Source organism: Sciurus carolinensis, chromosome 12, assembly GCF_902686445.1.
Source record: "Sciurus carolinensis chromosome 12, mSciCar1.2, whole genome shotgun sequence".
Taxonomy (NCBI): Eukaryota; Metazoa; Chordata; class Mammalia; order Rodentia; family Sciuridae; genus Sciurus; species Sciurus carolinensis.
The window spans coordinates 89938848-89957630 of record NC_062224.1 but is presented as its reverse complement, the minus strand read 5'-3'; the positions used below and the strand labels follow the sequence as shown (position 1 = coordinate 89957630).

General features: G+C 45.5%; 2 protein-coding genes across 2 annotated transcripts in view; both read left to right on the top strand.

Annotated features, from left to right (window-relative positions):
* The first annotated feature begins 1665 nt into the window (after positions 1 to 1665).
* LOC124961424 (putative sperm motility kinase W) lies at positions 1666 to 3612 on the top strand. The gene has a single exon (XM_047519981.1). It carries the CDS (start codon positions 1666 to 1668, stop codon positions 3610 to 3612), a length of 1947 nt encoding a protein of 648 aa, XP_047375937.1.
* A 4482-nt stretch (positions 3613 to 8094) lies between these two features.
* The window catches only part of LOC124961423 (complement factor H-like), a 45021-nt gene continuing 34332 nt past the window's right edge, over positions 8095 to 18783 (top strand). The window contains 2 exon segments of the mRNA XM_047519980.1: positions 8095 to 8209; positions 8212 to 8280. Of these exon segments, the coding sequence (XP_047375936.1) occupies positions 8095 to 8209; positions 8212 to 8280 (184 nt within the window).

Sequence of the window (18783 nt, the reverse complement as noted above, 5' to 3'; positions counted from 1 at the left end):
CGGGAGGACTGCCCGTGTCAGGGCACCGTGGCCTTCCTCCAGCTCCTCTGGCCATCAGGCCCTCCCTGCAAGCTGCTCTTCTTTGCTTCTGGGCTGAGGTCTGCAGGCAGACGTTCCAGGGGCCATCTCTCTCCTTTCCATTACGTTGTCCTACAGCTCTTTCTCTCTGGTCCCCAGAGGTTCCCTTCAATGTCCAGAAGGGGTCCCTTGCCTTGTGGATCTCATTCTCATTCTGTGCTCTGCTCCCAGGCAGCCCCAGGCATCCCCCTGGGGTACCTGATGTCACAGTGTTCCTTGTGTACACACATGTCAGTTCACCTAGACTGATCTCCGGAGGATTGGGCCTTACTAAGCTTGTTTCCTTATTGACGTCCAACAAAACACAGGGCTGCTTTGAGTACTTCTGATGATGTGGCCTTTGCCTGAGCTCCCTCTATCTCCATGCAGCTGGGAATTCCCATGCGAAGTCCTTCCGTTCAAGCCAGAGCACTACCCGAAGTCGGGGCAACGCTAGGTGTGACCAGGTGCCTGGGCTCCTGCCCCTCCGCTGTGGTGTTTTCACAGTGTGTGTTCCTCCTGAGTTCCAGATGAAAGTTGAACCCCAGTGCAGCAGTCTGGAGGGTGGAGCCCCGTGGAAGTGGTCAGGCCACCAGGCCAGGACCTCATGGGCAGAAGAGTGCCTTTAGCAAAGAGCACTTGTATAGCATATGCCGGGCCTGGTAGCTCCCCAGCACTACACACACACACACACACAGAGACACACACACATACACTCTCACACACAGTCCCACACACGCCAACTCATAAAACACACATTGTCACTAAGACACATTAAGTCACACACACACTCTCACACTCACACACACACACACACACACACACACTCTCACGCTCACACATTCACTCTGACACACACACGTAATCAGCCTCTCTCACACACAGATGCACACACACACGCACAGTAACTCAACCACACTCTCACACACACAGATTCACACAGACACACACACACACACTCTGCCTTTCTCCCTCTCTCCCTCTCTCTCTGTCTCTCAGGCATGGGCGCACACAAACCCACAAACACACATTTCACACATGCACTCTGGCTCATATGTCAACCCGGGTAAGATGGGGCACAAGTGTCATGCCAGGTGTGCTTGAGACGCAGGCCCTGGCAGCACGAGTGCGAAGCAGTGTGGATGATATAGAGTGAGGGCCTGTCTCCAGAGAACCCAAAGTTCTGGGGATGGGGCCAGGGTCCCCGCACTTGTGAGGCACATGTTGGGCTCCCATTGAAGGCGAAGCCGCTGGAGCCAGAAGCCCCCAGGGAGAGGAACAGTGTGGTCCCAGGCCAGCAGCCACAGGGCCTTTTGTTGCCGTGACCTCACAAGGGGCCATTGTGAGGGAGTCCCATGGCCGGCTATATAAGGCAGAGGCGGCACTGGGGCTTCGTCCATTGTGCAGGGAGCTGTTTTGGTGACCTGTCGGACTCCCAGGTAGTTAGAGCGTTTGGTGGTTTGGTGGTTTGGCGGTTGTGGTGTGCGGATTGTCTCTTTGATTTGTGGGTGTTGTTGTGTTGCTTTGTTGTTTTAGTTCTGCTTTGTTTGTTGGTTTTGTTTTTTGTGTTGTTTTGAGCTAGCTTCCTCGGGTGGCTTGGCCGCCGAGATGCTGAGTGAGAGTAGCGGTAGTGAGAGTAGTGCGGGGATGAGCCTGCAGCGGGGCCTCTCGGCCAGCTCCTGGTCGGGGGACGCCCTGGCGGGGCAGTATCGGGTCCTGGGGGACATCGGGCAGGGCAGCTTTGGCACCGTCAGGCTGGCCCGCCACATCCTGACGGAGACAGAGGTGGCCGTGAAAGTGCTGGGCAAGGGCAAGGGCGAGCCGGGCCCGGCCTCCATCGGGTCCGAGGTGGAGATCATGAAGGCCGTGGAGCACCCCAACGTGGTGCAGTTGTTCCAGGTGCTGGAGACGACCGACCACATCTACGTGGTGATGGAGTACGCCGGCGGGGGCCAGCTGCAGCAGCACGTCCCGGAGGGGGTGGGCCTGCAGGAGGAGGAGGCGCAGGGACTGTTCCTGCAGGTGGCCAGCGCCCTGCACTACTGCCACGAGAAGGGCATCGCCCACAGGGACGTGAAGGCCGAGAACATCCTGCTGGACGGCCGAGGCCACGCGAAGCTGTGCGACTTTGGCCTGGGACGCCTGTTCACGCCGGGAGAGAGGCTGGACACCACGTGCGGCACGCCGGCCTACTGGGCCCCGGAGCTGTTCCTGGCGGAGGAGTACGACGGCCCCGCGGTGGACGTGTGGAGCCTGGGCGTCCTCCTGTACTTCATGCTGACGGGGCGCCTGCCGTTCCCGGGGACCACAGTCGGGGCGCTGATGGAGCAGGTCCTGCAGGGCACCTACGACTCTCCAGGCCGCGCGTCCGCCGCTGCAAGGAGCCTGGTGGCCCAAATGCTGACGGTGGAGGCCGCGGAGAGGCCCAAGCTGGGCGAAGTCCTGCGGCACCGGTGGCTGAGCGCGGCCGGGCGGCCCTGCCCGAGCGGTGTCAGTGAGTGCGCCCCGGTCTACCCAGACCCCTTGACGGTGACGCTCATGCTGGATCTGGGTTACGGGCTCGCGGACACCTGGAGGTCCTTGAAGGGCCGCAAGTTCGACGCAGCCATGGCTACCTACCTTTTGCTCAGGCACCTGCAAAGCCAGGGGACAGTCTTGGCGGTCCCAAGGAGGCGGCCAAGGCCATCCTCGTCCTCGGGCTCTCTCGGGCTTCCCAAGCCCTGCCAGAGGAGAGCCAGCGAGCCCAGCCTTTACCCCCAGCGCATGGTGACCGAGGCGCAGCAGCGGTGTGAGGAGCAGAGGGCCTGCAGGAGAGCCAGTCTGCCTGCCGTGGCCCTGCGCAGCCTGCAGGCCGGCAGCCTGGCGCCAGGAGGAGCCCCGCCGCAGGACCTTGCCGCCCTGCCGCCCAGCCCAGGGTCTGGAGGCGGCGGGTCACAGGAGGAGGCCCAAGGGGCCCTCCAGGGTGTGTCAAGAGGCAAGCTTGCCGCCGTCCCCACCGAGCCAGCCCTGGGTCGGGCGGGGCGCTCTTGCAGGGAATGCACCAAGATGGAGGGCCACAGGTCCCCCCAGGGGGTGTCAAGAAGCAAGCGCACCGCCCCCCTTACCTGGCAAGCACAGGGCGGGCCCAGGCTTTCTTCCCCTTCTTCCCCAGAAGGCACCAAGACCAGGAGGCCAGCGACCAGGAGGATCCTCTCCGGCCTCGCCCCACCGCAGGACCTTTCCGCCGTGCCACCAGGTCCTGGGTCTGGAGGCCACAGGTCACAGGTAGAGGGCTGTAGGGCCTCCCAAGGGGTGTCAAGAGGCCAGCGTGCCGCCTTCCCCACCAAGCAAGCCCAGGCCGGGACCAGGGCCTCTTCCCGAGAAGGCACCAAGACCTGGAGGCGGGTGACCAGGAGGATCCTCGCCTTCCTGGCACGAGTGTGCTGTTGTTGTTGCCTGGAGGCCCCCAGGACAGAGTCCATTCGGGAAAACCGGGTGGCTCCGACCAGCAGAGGACGTCGGGCACACAGTGGACGATCTCGAAAGAGAGTGGCTCCGGAATCTGGGGTCGGCTGAGGCGTGGGCGCGGCCAAGCAGGTGGGTCTGTGCAGCCCGATCCCGCCCCTGGGCCCTCGCTGATGTCCTTTCCCAAGCCCGGGCCCCTCTAGGTGGGCGTGGTCCAAAGGGGCGGGGGTGATGTGCCCTCGCCAGCCAGTGCATCACTCTCCCCTCAGGCTGATGGCTGGGGATCTCATTGCTGGAGGCGACGGCTGCATGCCCAGAAGTGTGCAACCTGCATGCGCCTCCTTGCCCTTGGTTCCAGTCCGGAGGGCGTCCCACCTGGGACAGGTGCACACCAGTGGAGCGACCTCTCGCCAGGCCTGGGGCTGCAAGGAAAACCTCAGAGACTTGTCCCTGGGATGCCTCCCCCTGGAGACTTCTGAATAAATTGCTCTTCCTTTTGGATCTCATCACGTGGCTGCTCCCAAGAGGAGCACAGAGACTTCACCGGCTTAGTTCCTGCTCTCAGAGTCAGGCCTGGGCACCTATTCCTTGGTGCAGGGGGCGGTCCTGTGGTCCTGGGAATGTTGCAAGGGAAGAGTGACTCCAGAGGCCTGTGGAGGTGGTCTTGGGAAACCCAGGGTTCCAAGTGCTTGGGGAGGTGCTAGGCTCTGAGCCGCCTGGGGCCCAGGAATGCAGAGCCTGTGGGGCACGTCCTCACCCTGCTGGTCATTGGTGAAGAGAGAGGAGGAGGAAGGGACCAGGGACAGGACATGGCCTGAGAGAGCATGCCCCCGCTGACCTCTTTCCTCCCACTGGGCGCCCCTCCCTACGTCTCTACCACTTCCCCAGAGCCCGCTAGTTACAGATCCACTAAAGGCTCCATCCCGTCAGGAGCTCAGAGCCCCGGGGATCCAAGCACCCAGGCAAGGACCCCCAACTCTCAACACTGCTCCCTGGGGGGACCAAGCCTTCAAGTCATGAGGTGTGGGTGGACTGTGAAGACGCAGAGCAGAAGAGGAGTGCAGGCTTTGCATAGAAGGTGGATTGGGCACAGCTTTTGGAGTCGGATGACTCCTTTCAGATCCATTCTCATCCAGTGACCCTCTGATTTACTGTGGACATGTCACCGAACTCTGAACACCTCAGAGTTCTTGTTCATTCAAGAGGCCTTACTGAGAATATCCTCTGTGTGAAAGTGAGTATGTGTGTGTGTGTGTGTGTGTGTGCGCGCGCGCTCACACGTCATTGTGCTTAACCGCAGGAGCCCACACACTCCTGTGAGAGAATGTGTGACCTGTGACAAAACGGAACCCACACTTTAGCCTCATGTACAGCGGGCCACGGCAACAAGTCGGATCTTTAAGAGAGTGAGGCACAGTGTAGGGACCACCGTGTACATCCGTTTCCATGTGCTCTCCTTTCTTTCCCCCAGCCTTGGTCTCAGGTGAGGGAGAGAGAGTGTGAGGTCAAGTGGGGAACTGTTGTGCCCATAGGCTCGAGATCCCACAAAGACCACCAGAGATCACGATCAATGCAAGCAACAAACAGTCATTTATTAGCAAGCTGGAGCCTGGTCCTCTGCGTCCTTAACCAGTGAGGCTAAGAGAGGCCCCCAGCCCACGTTAGTAGGGTTTTTATAATAAAAGGCAAGTAGTTTTACAGTGTTCTTTTAATTTGTTAACATTTGAACAGCTAAACATTAGTCCTCCTCTGGTTGGGTCCTGCCAATCTATTTGATTTTCATTGGGTCCTGCCAGAACTGAACGGTCCTAGGGGAAGAAGGGAGGAGGGAAGGGGTGAACTAAGCAGGAGATGAGTTGGGGCTAAGCCCCGCTCCCGTCCTAGACGGATAAGGTCTCAGGCAGCTGCACATTCCTTGCACAAATATCTCTTAATAACCTTGGTAAGCACAGGGTTCCAGCAGTCCTCTCTGTTCTTGAGACAGCAGCACAGATACCACCTTGCTCTCAACAGAACCTTGATCAGGATAGAGGCTTCCAGGGAGCTCTCTTCTGGATCTCTCAGTGTGCCTGCCTCTCTCTGCTCTGAGTCAGATGTTGTGCGTGCCATCGTGGAGGACCGTGGTCTTTTCCCGACACATGAAGCCTACAGATCTTGTAAGAGACTCACGTGTGATTCACATGACCCATACAGTCATCTGACTGGGTGCTTTTGAGATCCCATCTGGTGACTTTTCCTAAGGTGGCCCGGAGATGCTGGGTGGTGCAGAGCGCCTTCTGATGTAGTTCACTGGGGGACCCCTCGGGAATTCCAGATATTCTTCCTATCCCGTCTGAAGAGCTGTGTGTGTGTGTCACCCTAGGTGAAGTAGGTACAAGGAGGGTGGGTAGCACCATGCTTGTGTGAGTCCGAACCATGTACTGTGTTGTGGGGAATAAGGAGAGTGTCCTGAGGGTGATAGGGAAGGAACTGAGCTAGGAGGCTCCCCTTGACTAGGCCCAGTGACCACAAGGACACAAGAATCTCCAAGCCCCTGTTAGATCTTGATCTGTCACTCGTGGGGCTTAGCATGGGATCCTGGCCCCTCAGTGGGGTCGCCTGCCAGGGCTACCTTGTCCCTTGTTCTCTCTAAGCACATTTGGAACCAGGGCCCCTGTTCTTCCTCTTCCTTCCACCTGGAACACACTACTTGTGTTCTGCCCTGCCTAGATGCTCTTCCTCTTCCCGTTCTATAGCCCAAAAAACAGGTGGCGGTTTCTCTGCACTCTGGCACGGCCCATCTTGGGACAGGAGCATTTCACATGTTTTCACGCTGGGCGACTCCCGAGACGGGAGGACTCCCCGTGTCAGGGCACCGTGGCCTTCCTCCAGCTCCTCTGGCCATCAGGCCCTCCCTGCAAGCTGCTCTTCTTTGCTTCTGGGCTGAGGTCTGCAGGCAGACGTTCCAGTGGCCATCCCTCTCCTTTCCATTAGGTCGTCCTACAGCTCTTTCTCTCTGGTCCCCAGAGCTTCCCTTCAACGTCCAGAAGGGGTCCCTTGCTCATGTGGATCTCTAGGTTGTGATGTCTTTCACATTCTGTGCTGTGCTTCCAGGTAGCTCCAGGCATCCCCCTAGGGTACCTGTTGTCACATTGTTCCTCGTGTACAAATGTGTGTCAGCTTACCTAGACTGATCCCTGGAGGGTTGGACCTTACTAAGCTTGTTTTCTTAATGATGAAAACACAGGGCTGCTTTAGATACTTCTGATGATGTGGACTTTCCCCAAGCTCCCTCTGTCTTTATGCAGCTGGGAATTCCTGTGTGAAGTCTTTCTGTTCAACCCAGAATACTGCCTGAAGTCGGGGCAATCCTAGGTGTGACCAGGTGCCTGAGCTCCTGCCCCTCAGCTGTGGTTCTTTCACAGTGTGTGTTCCTCCCAATTTCCTGTTTCATAATAAGAAAGTTTCATAATGAGTCATTGATCAGAATTTAGTGTATGATGAATTTTATAAGGGGGCAATTTGCATCTTTTTTTATCTAGATACTATCAGAATATAAATTGTGAAAAAAAGAACAGAAATCAAAAAGTAGGAATGGATATCTTCATCATTTCATTTAAAGAATATTAAATACTACTAAATGGATTCACATTTAATAAGATAAATGGAAATAATCATTCCTAGAAAATCTTAATTAACCTTGGATATTATACCAGAAAAATCTTTGAACACATTGAAACAATTCTTTTTTCCAATATCTGTTTATGCAGATGTTCTAAAAGGGAGGTTTTTCAAAATTAAACCTACCTTACAGTATCAAATATATAAATTACAAAGGTTAAAATATTCTGAGATTATACACCATTACCCCAAATCTTCACTAAGAACATTACTTTTATGTCTAGGAGTGAAGTCTTTGATGTAAAAAGTTGACAACCTAAATCAGAGGTGGACATAAAAGATCTCAGCTAAAATAAATTAGTGAGTGCCAGAATACATATGAAGTTCCCTGAATCACTTCTAAGTCATACTATGCTTTAAGTGTGTGTGTCAGGGGAGGAAAGATTTACTTATGTACATTTACCAAACTAGTGATTCTGAAAAGAAAAAATTATGATGTATCATTTTTCTCAAAGGTTTTGCTTCCTTTTGAAATGAAACCACATCAGTTGCTTCAAGAAATAATAAAGTTAAATTTTGTATATCATCTTTAGAAAGTCTTAAATAAAATTCATCAATATTTTAATTAATACATATTTCTTCATTATATCACAACTATTAAACTGACACCTTAATTCTCCAAATGCCTTTCCAGTTTTCTAAAATAAGTAATACACATCTGTAATGTTCTATTTTATTACTAGCATCAGATAAATGCTTATATAAAATGGAATTGAGAAAAATTTGAATAAACTTTTTAGAACATTTAAATGATAAATAAAAGGTCATGTAGGAAAATATTTTTCATTTATAGTAACTATTTGAGGACAATGATTTATCTTTGGTCTTAGGCTATTTTGATACAGTACTCAATTCATCATCACATACTTACCTATAAAGTCTTATGTTCTTGGGATGAGACTTACTACAATTTTCATTTAAATTACATTAGAAATGAAATCCTCAATTTTATTATGCTTAGAATCTTGTGACATGCCAGTATTTGAGAATGCTAGAACCAAAAGTAATGCCACCTGGTTTAAACTCAATGACAAGTTTGACTGCAAATGTGATTAAAACATGCCAAAGGATCCATAGTACATAAGGCCAATGGATGGTGTTATATGCCCATATGTTATGGTAAGTACTGTTTTAGAAATTCTTTTTGTTTTCAATATAAAAATAAATGTGCATGTGTTCTATTTTTTAGAAATTTGAATTACCTAGAAACATTTTTAAGGAAAAACATAAAAATCACAATGGTCCTTCTGATTTAACAGCTTGGAGGAAAGGGTGTTTTCAACATTCAAGATAGTAATGTGTTTCTAAAGCAGTGAAATAAATTAATGCCTCTTGTACGCCATATACAAAGGATTGTTTTGGTTAGTAGATTGAATAGTCCGTGTAACTTTTTTTGTCATATTTCTGTCATGTAATACAGAAAATGCAATCTAATTACATTATTATGATAGTTCTGGCTTCTTTAATGTGTCTAGTAAGAAGACTGTAAAACTGTGGTGGATTTGGCAATGTGGAGCTCCTGTTGGAAGTACTGGGTTTGTTGGCAACAAGACCACACAATTTTGTAACAGGAGGAAGCAAAGAACATGGGTGTGTAAATCTAATGGTGGAAATAATCAGAAACTGATGGTTCTATTGTATTTTGAAATATGAGAAAAGGGCATTGAGATTGAATAATGCCTGAGGGAAAGAGGATGAGGAACACTAGTAGAGTTTCAAGGCTTGAATTAAAATGGTGGCAGAATATATCATATCAGGAGACTGGATTGTCAGCATGGAGGAGCCACTCAAATTTAATTCATTTGGGATATCAAGAAATTCCTTTTGTAAGATAGGAGAAAATGATAACACAAACCCAGGTCTGCCTTTCTAGAATTTTCATTGCAGTTTTGCAGAATAAAACCAAATCCAATGAATTAAGGTGAATAATAAACCAATTAATTAAAATAGTCCAAGTATATTTTATATACCACCATTCAAAGAATCAAAAAAAGAATCTAATGACTCAGAAAATAGGAGGCAACTGAAGCAAGGAAATGTTGAAAAATGTTCACTCTAAAGGGTTTGTGAATTTAGATAATTCAAAGATAGTAAATCCAGGAATCTGAACTGAGAAGGCGAGAAAGATATATACTAATATTAGAAGAATAGACAAGGGCTGGATCACAAAACTTTAGATTTTTTTCTACATGAGAGAGAGGCTTTTAAAATGATCTCTGTAATTATAAGAGATCCATGCTTTGTGCAGCTAGAAGATTTTACAATACCAAGTGACCATCTTCATAAAAGGGCTGGGGCATTAGCTCAGTGGTAGAGTGCTTAGCCAGCCCAAGGCTCTAATTTTAATCCCCCACACTGCAAAAATAAATAATATAAATTAAGAATGCAAGAGTTATGAACATATGATTCTCAAGGCCTTTCCAATGTCACTAGACATGACTGGAAAATGTGAAGCTGTGAAGAAAAGGAGAGAAATTAGGAGCGACAGAGATAGCAATGGAAACTGTCGCTGCCCGCGCCAACAGTCGTGCGGATATTGTTACCGCCTGCAGCAACAATTGCCTGGGTATTTATCGGAGGTGGACTGGAAGCGAACTACTTCTATTATCTTTCTCTTTAGTGCGCTGCTTTCTTGCTTGTTCAATTGTTCCCTAGCTTATAGAGGAAGAAAGACTTTGAGAGGAGAGAGAGAGGCTTTGCATAAGAGAGACTTTGCTTAAGAGAGAGAGACTACACTTTCAGAGATCTATATCTTCTTAAAGTCCTGCATCCTGCAAACTAAAGGTGCGTGCTATTAGTGTGCTTCTTCTGTCATCTGCCATCTGCCTTCTGCGATCTATCAGAGGTGCTGCTTATATGATGGTGCTTCCTATAGGTGTGTCTTATATACCTAAGGCAGCCAATCAGTTTAGGATTAAGTAGCATGGTTGGAGCATGCACTAAGGTACTAATTAAGAATGAGGAAGACCTGTTGACCACTAGCACAAAGGAGACATTAACTAATTAGGCAAAAGTAGATCACACTGTGTTAGCACTAATTATGTGCCACACCTCTTAGCTCAATGCCAGCCACCACCTTAGGGTTACCCAAACATGTCTTCTGCAGGAAACAAATTGAGTGAAAGTAACTTTTTATTGCCAATTTTAGAAAGACTCATGACCAAGTGAACACACAGTTTTCCAGGAGAGTGTAACTCTCCAAAAGCTGAATATATGACAGCTTAGTATTCTTGCAGCAGCCATGTAGGAGAAAATTGCATATAGATTGACAGATATTCAAATGTCCTGGGAGTTCTTTTCTGTGAGGAGATGTTTATGTTATTATCATAAACCACTTAAGCAAAACAGGTTTATAGATATCTTAAAGTAAATACCTTACAGTAAAAAATCCTTACTAATATTTCCATATGTCAGTACTAAGTTATATGATTTTGACTGGTAGACAAAGACAAATGATTCTCCTCTGGTGTTGGTCCATTCACATTTCTCTTTAAATTGCACTTTTAGTTATTATCTCTGTAGAAATCCAGCAGTTGTTTAATACTCAACAGTCAAAATCATTTTTTCTTATTAAGCAGTGCTTTCTATAATATGATGAAATCAAGAATTTATATATAATGGACACAAAATAAACACACATACCCACACACATACAAAATAACTTTTAAGTTTGGGAAATTTTCTGATATTATTTCATTGAGAAGATTGTGGATTCCTTTGATTTGTATCTCTGAGCCTTCATCTAACCTGATATATCTTTAATTTGGTCCTTTCAGGTTATCCCATATTTCTTGGAAGTTGTGTTTATAGTTTCTTACCATTTTTCTCCATAGTCCACCTTATATTCATTATTATGTATTTTGGGATTGGGGATGTGGCCCAGTGGTAGAGCACTTTCACAGCATGCATGAGGCCCTGGGTTTAATCCCCATACTAAAAAAAAAGTAAAAATTATATATTTTGTCTTCATTACCTGAAACTGTCAGGGGCAGACTCTGAGGGCCCCAGAGCCACACCCTGGCCAGATCTCTAAGATGGCCACCTAGCAATTTGCCAGAATAAGCCGTACTCATAAACAAGTTTAAGGAAGTGACTCTGGTTGGCTGTTGTACATGAGGTTATCCTGGTATCTGCCTTGAGACTGTTCCTTGATAGGCTGACTTTCCTGGTAGTCTACTCTCTGATAGGCTGATGTTCTTGATATAAGTCTGAGACTTGCGGAATAAACTCCTTTTGGTTCCTGTGATCAAGAAGAGCATACGCATTGTGATTGTCCCCGCGGGCGGTGGGTGATCATAAGTGGTGCCGAAACCCGGGAACTTGAGTTACAAAGAAGGAACTGATCAGGTAAATACAGGGTAAGTAAAGTACAGGATGGCCAGGTTAAAGTTCGCGGAATAAGTGACGGAGTTAAAGTTTGCGGAATAAACAATGGAGTTAAAGTTCATGGAATAAGCGACGGAGATTGAGTGTAAGTGCTTTTGCTTTTGATTGGCTAGTTAAAGTTCTTTGCATTCTGTTCGTTTAATAGAGAAATATGGGCAGTGAAATGTCACAAATGCACATGGAAGGTCCCTTAAAGGATTTTCTCTGGGCCAATGGAATTCCTCTTGAAACTAAAACAGCCCAAAACTTTTAACATCCCTACAGACCTAAAAGGTCCCTTACCTCCTGATACTGTTGGAATTTTATTAGGTAGGAGCTCTAGTGCACTCAGGGGACTTATAGTTATCCCTGGAGTTATTGACTCTGATTTTACAGGAGAAATTAAGGTTCTTGCACATTCTTCTCAAGGAATTATCTCCATATCACCTGGGGACCGCATAGCTCAGCTTTTGATTATTCCCAGCCTTCATAATAATTTTCCATTAACCGAAGCAACCAGGGGAACTGCAGGTTTGGGATCTTCTGGAGTTGATTTTGCCTGTCTTACCATGAACTTAAAAAATAGGCCAATGCTTAAAATAAAGATTAAAAATAGAGAATTTTCGGGACTCCTAGATACAGGAACTGATACTAGCATTATTACCCTAAAAGACTGGCCAAAAGAATGGCCTCTACAAGTAGCGGAACAAACCCTAAGGGGATTGGGTGTAGCTACTAGCCCACAAAGGAGTAGTTTTGTATTGACATGGAAAAACGATGAGGGCCAACAGGGAATATTTAAACCTTATGTCTTAGAACATTTACCTGTTAATTTATGGGGCAGAGATATTCTCATGCAAATGGATTTAGTACTCATTACAGAAGGCCATTATAGCCAAAAGGCTCAAAATCTTATGGTAAAACAAGGTCATAAATGGGACAAGGGACTTGGCCGATATGGCCAGGGAAACACGCAACCAATTAGTGTTAAGGGCAATCAAGGTCACCAAGACTTGGGTTTTTACTTGGGGCCACTGAACAAAAGTATGTAAAAATAACTTGGAAATCCAATGCACCAGTGTGGGTCTCTCAGTGGCCCCTGACATTAGAAAAACTTAAGGCAGCCCAAGAACTGGTACAACAACAGTTAGCTGCAAAACATATTAGGCCGCCTACTTCTCCTTGGAATACCCTTATTTTTGTCATAAAAAAGAAATCAGGAAAATGGAGGCTCCTTCATGACTTAAGAGCTATTAATACTACTATGCAATCTATGGGGCCAACTCAGTTACGGCTTCCAGTCCTTACTGCTTTACCAAAAGATTGGCCTACAATAATTATAGACATAAAAGACTGTTTTTTCTCTATTCCATTACATCCTCAGGATTGTGAGAGATTCGCTTTCACTCTCCCAGCTCTAAATCATCAACAACCTGATCAACAATATGAATGGGTTGTTTTGCCACAAGGTATGGCCAATAGCCCCACTATGTGTCAAATTTATGTTGATCAGGCATTAAAGCCAATTCGACAAAAATACTCCAAACTTATTATCTATCATTATATGGATGATATATTATTATGCCACTCTGAGGAAGATATTTTAAAGGATATTTACTCTGAATTAATAGAACAACTCAAATTATGGGGACTCATTATAGCCCCTGAAAAGGTTCAAGTTGGTACTACACAAGAATTCTTAGGAGCCCAATTAAACAGGGCTGTAGTAAAGCCACTAAAAACTGTCATCAGGGTAGAGCATCTAAAAACATTAAATGATTTTCAAAAGCTACTAGGGGATATAAATTGGATTCGTCCATATTTGAGGCTTTCCACAGGAGAACTACTTCCTCTTTTTAATATCTTACAAGGGGATCCCCATCCCACTTCTCCCAGAGAGCTCACTCCTGAGGCGCGTCTGGTTTTGAATATTATACAAAAAAGATTAGATGAGGCCCAGGTAGATCGTATTGATCTCTCTCAGCCATTACAATTCATTGTTATTCCTAACAAGAAACTACCCACTGGAGTCTTTTGGCAAGAGGGTCCCTTGTTTTGGGTCCATCTAGCCTGTACACCCAATAAAACTCTCTTACCCTACCCTGAAGCAGTAGCTCAAGTAATCTTAAAGGCACTTAAATCATCTATCACAGTGTTTGGAATTCATCCAGCTACTATCATTATTCCCTATGGTAAGCATCAACTTTCTTGGTTATATAATTTCATGGATTCTTGGACTGTTGTTAGATGCTCCACTCAAGCTAACTTTGATATTCACTATCCTAAACATCTTTATATACAATTTTGTAGTAATAATTCTGTAATGTTCCCAAGAGTTACCAGAACAATCTATCCTAAGGCTCCTGTGATTTTCACCGAGGGATCCAAAACAGGGACTGGAGCTATTTGTTATCAAGATAAAGTCCAAACATTCCTTTTCCCTAACTCTTCTGCTCAACAAACAGAACTCTTAACAGTTCTTGAAGTTTTTAAAATGTTCCCTAATATTCCATTCAATGTTTACTCAGATAGTTTATATGTAGTTCAAGCTCTCAGTAACTTAGAATGTGCAGGGCTTATTGCTTCAATCTCTACTATTTTTCATCCTTTACGGACTTTACAACAAATGATTTGGGATCGTTATAATCCTTTCTTTATTGGACATATCAGAGCTCATACCAATTTACCTGGACCTTTAGCTCTAGGGAATAATATAGCAGATATAGCAACTAAGGATCCCCACATTTTTTCTGCGTTTGAGGCGGCTCAAAAAATTATCATCAACAATTCCATTTTAATTCTACAACATTAAAACTGAAGTTTCCCATTACTAAAGAAACTGCACATGCTATTGTTAAATCTTGTGGCCAGTGTACAGTCCTCCATCATCCACCTTCTATAGGAGTTAATCCTAAAGGACTGTTACCTAATCATCTATGGCAAATGAATGTTAACACATTCCTGAATTTGGTAACCTTAAATATGTACATGTACCTGTAGACACATGTTCAGGTATCATCTTTGCGTCACTACACAGCGGAGAAAAAGTCAAAGATGTCATTTACCATTTCTCCAGGCTTTCGCAGCCTGGGGACTTCCTAAACAACTTAAAATGGACAATGGCCCTGCTTGTGCTTCAACCTCTTTTAACCAATTTCTCACTAAATTTGAAATAACTCTAACCACAGGTATACCTTATAACCCACAAGGACAAGGTATTGTTGAATGTGCACATCTCACCCTCAAAAATACTCTTTATAAACATAAAGGGGGAATAGGGGAGAACTTCAGGTCCCCTAAAGATAAACTTTCTCTTTACCTCTTTATTTTAAATTTTTTAACTCTGGATAATGAGGGTCGCTCTGCCGCTGAGAGACATGGCAATCATAAACAACATGATAGAGCGACGGTAAAATGGAAGGATGTTCTTACTGGACAATGAAACGGCCCGGACCAGGTGCTTTACTGGAGCCGCGGCTCGGTTTGTGTGTTTCCACAGGATAAAATGTCACCTATCTGGGTTCCTGAATGGCTGACTCGACCAGTGGCAAAGCTACCAACAAGAAATTCGGATCAACAAAATGAAGATGCCAAAGACACTCCTGACGATCATGCTGTTGACAGTCTTTCACCCCGTAGCCACACGTTCTTTTCGCCCTGGTGAAAATGGTTCTACATTTCAAGAATACATAAAAAACAGGAGATGCTGTTTAGTTTCAGGGTGGACTCCTCGCAGATATAATGCTACCAACAATGGTTTCCGGACTCCTAGAATTTTCCCTCCTTGTAATGGGTTTTTCTTCTCCCCCAACTTCACTTCTTATAGTGCCAATAATAACTTCACTAATAATGATGTTCAATTAGGCATGAAACGTGTCAACCCCTTTGACAATTGAATGCTTTTCACTGCGGCTTCAGGATATACTAACTTACAATCTTTTTTCAGTCTCTTAGGAGGGGCATTTGAGCTATGTACTTGGAACTCCTCTACATGGACAAACAGTTCTAGGTTCACTGGTGCTGCCTCACAATCTAAGTGTACCAGAAATATTACCTTTCCACCTACCCCAGTTTGTGTGTCCCCCTTTATGTCTTTGTTAGCTAATAAACCAAATTCAACTTCTTCTCTTCTCAATTGTACCTCAAGCAATTGCTCTCTCTCTCAATGCTGGAATACTTCTGCATTTGACCTGGTGGTCTTAATGCATATTCCTACCTTCCTACCTGTTCCAGTATCTGTTACAGATAGAGAACTGCCAGTACTACTATCTAGAGACAAGAGAGATTTTGGCATTACAGCGGCTGTGGTCACTGCAATAGTGGTTTCTGCAACAGCAGCACTAGCAACTGCCATACCTATAGCAACAGCAGTCAATCACTTGACCAAAAATACAGCTGCAACCTTACAGACCAAAGAGACCCTAAACCAACATCTAAGAGCAGGCATACTCCTTGTAAATCAAAGAGTGGACTTACTATAAGAACAAGTGGACGTCTCACAAGAACTTTTGGGACTGGGATGTGTTTATCCTTTAAGAGCAGTGTGTGTCACCCCTATTGCTTATAATAACCTTAGCTCTGCGGCTATGTTATCTAAAAATCTCTCTGTCTACCTTACTGGTCATCTACAGTTTGATAATTTAACCAGTCAGCTACGAGCTGAAATACTCAGAGTCAATGCCACCAGGGTTCAAGTTACATCGGTATCCAAGATGTTCTCTTTGTTATCTAAAGCCCTGGGATTGACAAAACAGTGGGCTGGAACAGTAGCTGTTCTGATTATTATCTGCTTAGGGATAGCCTATGTTATACACAGCCAAATCAGAGCTCGCCAAGATGCCCGATGTCATCGACGGGCTATAGAACAGGCTTTGACAGCCATTGGGACAGGCACATCCCCCCAAGTATGGCTAAGCATGCTGGACCAGTAGTCAAAGATGGGTAAGATCCATGGAAATGCATACCAACCTAAGACAGGGTTCTGACACCTGGAGGTCAATTCCAATGACGGGTAAGGATGTAATTTGCCATGGACAACCTAAGACAAGCATGGTCCCAAGTCATCTTTTCTTTATTTAAAGAATAAGGGGGAGATGTCAGGGGCAGGCTCTGAGGGCCCCAGAGCCGCACCCTCGCCAGATCTCTAAGATGGCCACCTGGCAGTTTGCCAGAATAAACCGTACTCATAAGCAAGTTTAACGAAGTGACTCTGGTTGGCTGTTGTACATGAGGTGATCCTGGTATCTGCCTGGAGACTGTTCCTTGATAGGCTGACTTTCCTGGTAGTCTACTCTCTGATAGGCTGATGTTCTTGATATAAGTCTGAGACTTGGGGAATAAACTCCTTTTGGTTCCTGTGATCAAGAAGAGCGTACACGTTGTGATTGTCCCCGTGGGCGGTGGGTGATCATAGAAACTCTTTCTTCCAAGTATTCTAGTCTGCTGGTGATACTTTCCATTGAGTTTTTAATTTGGTTAAATTTGAGTATTTAAATTTGGTTAATTTTGAGTATTTTTCCTTGAATCTCTATTTTCAGAATCTCTATTTCTTTATTGAAGTGATCTTTCATTTCTTTGGTTTTCTTTCTGATTTCATTTCATTCCTTAAATAGTCCTTTACCTTGCAGATCATTTTATGTACATTCTAAATTCTTTCTCTGACATATCTTCCACTGCGGTACCAATGGATTCTTTTATTGAAGTATCTTGGTTTGTTTGGGGTGATTCATTCCCTTGCCTTTTCATGTGTTTTGTGTGTCTACCCATCTAACAATATGGCTCTGAGTTAGCAGAGTTTCAACCCTGTGGATCTGTAGTATCCCTGAAGGTTTCCTGTACCTAATCATTTAGGAGGAGACAAACATTAACAACCACCAATGCAATATACAGCATTAAAGCAAACAGTTTCTGTAATGACATCTATAGGGCAAATTGTTAAAATAAACAGAAATGATATGTTCAGTCATTTCCCACAGTAAAAACATTAAGTTTGCAAATGGAATTACAGTTTTGAATAGTGGACTGGGAGAGAACAGAAGTGATGTAGGATGTGATGATTATGAGGGCAGAGGAGAGAAGATAGAAGCAAAAAAATTAAAGGAAGAGTGAAAGAGAGAACAATAGAGATTGGATGTTAGAGGAAGAAAAGAGAGAACTGAGAGAAAAAAACACATAAGGCAAAATTTTTATTATTAAAAATAAAAATAAGGGCAGGGGATGTAGCTCAGTTGGTAGAGAGCTTGCCTTGCAAGCACAAGGCCTGGGTTTAATCCCCAGCACTGATGAAATAAATAAATAAATAAATAAAAAGAAAATGAATACAAAAAACCCTGAATTATACTAACCAACATCCTAGTCCTCAAAATACTGATCCATGAAAAATAATTGGTTTCAAAAATGCTAGAAATGGGGGAAAAAATGAATATGTATAAATGTCCATACCAACAAAAGTCACAATTTAACAAAGAAAAAAGGTCTCAAAAAAAATTAAAGTATTGTGTTTGTTGGAGTTCAAAAAGTTTCAGCTTCCTTTCTCAGCAGTGTTACGTGGGATTGCTGGGAAGAGAAAGGTAATCATGTAGATTGAACTCCTGAAGGCAGTGTTTAGGCTTGATTGGGCTCCAGGTTCTTCCCTGAATACCATTTGGTTTGGAGAATTTCAATCAGTGTGTCTCCTTAGCTCAGCAATTTTTGGTCCATTCTGGAAGATTATATCCCAGGGATCTTCCCTGGGTTCCATTCATGTGACTGAGGAGCCAAATTTTAATCTACTACATCACCTGTGGACTCCACACTTCCTGGTCTTGGGTTCAGTCTCCAAACTCAATCTCTCCTGCCCCCACCCTTTTATTCCCAGTCAGGCACAACTCTCCCAGCTAGTTCTGCAAACAGCAGATTTGGAGTGGGAGGGTGAGAGCCAGGTGGGTTTCCACAACCAGTTGTCCACTGTGTAAACCTTTCTCCACATTTGATTTTCTCCTGGTCACTTAGACACACCCTATGTCGTGCAATGTGACTTCACCAGGACTTTATTTGAGACAAAACTTGGGTTTGCCAGGAATCAGCTTCCCCAGGTGGTGGCCATCACATCAGGATTGCAAAATGGTTCTTTCTGTCTTCTGCAGGCAGTCCGGAGAGAAGGTGGCTTCTTTCCCACACAAGAGTATTATGCAGCACACCTTTCAGTTTAGTTGGGCAGTGTCTTTGATCTCTGAACTCTCCATATGCAGACACAGCTCAAGCCTACCCAAACTGTGA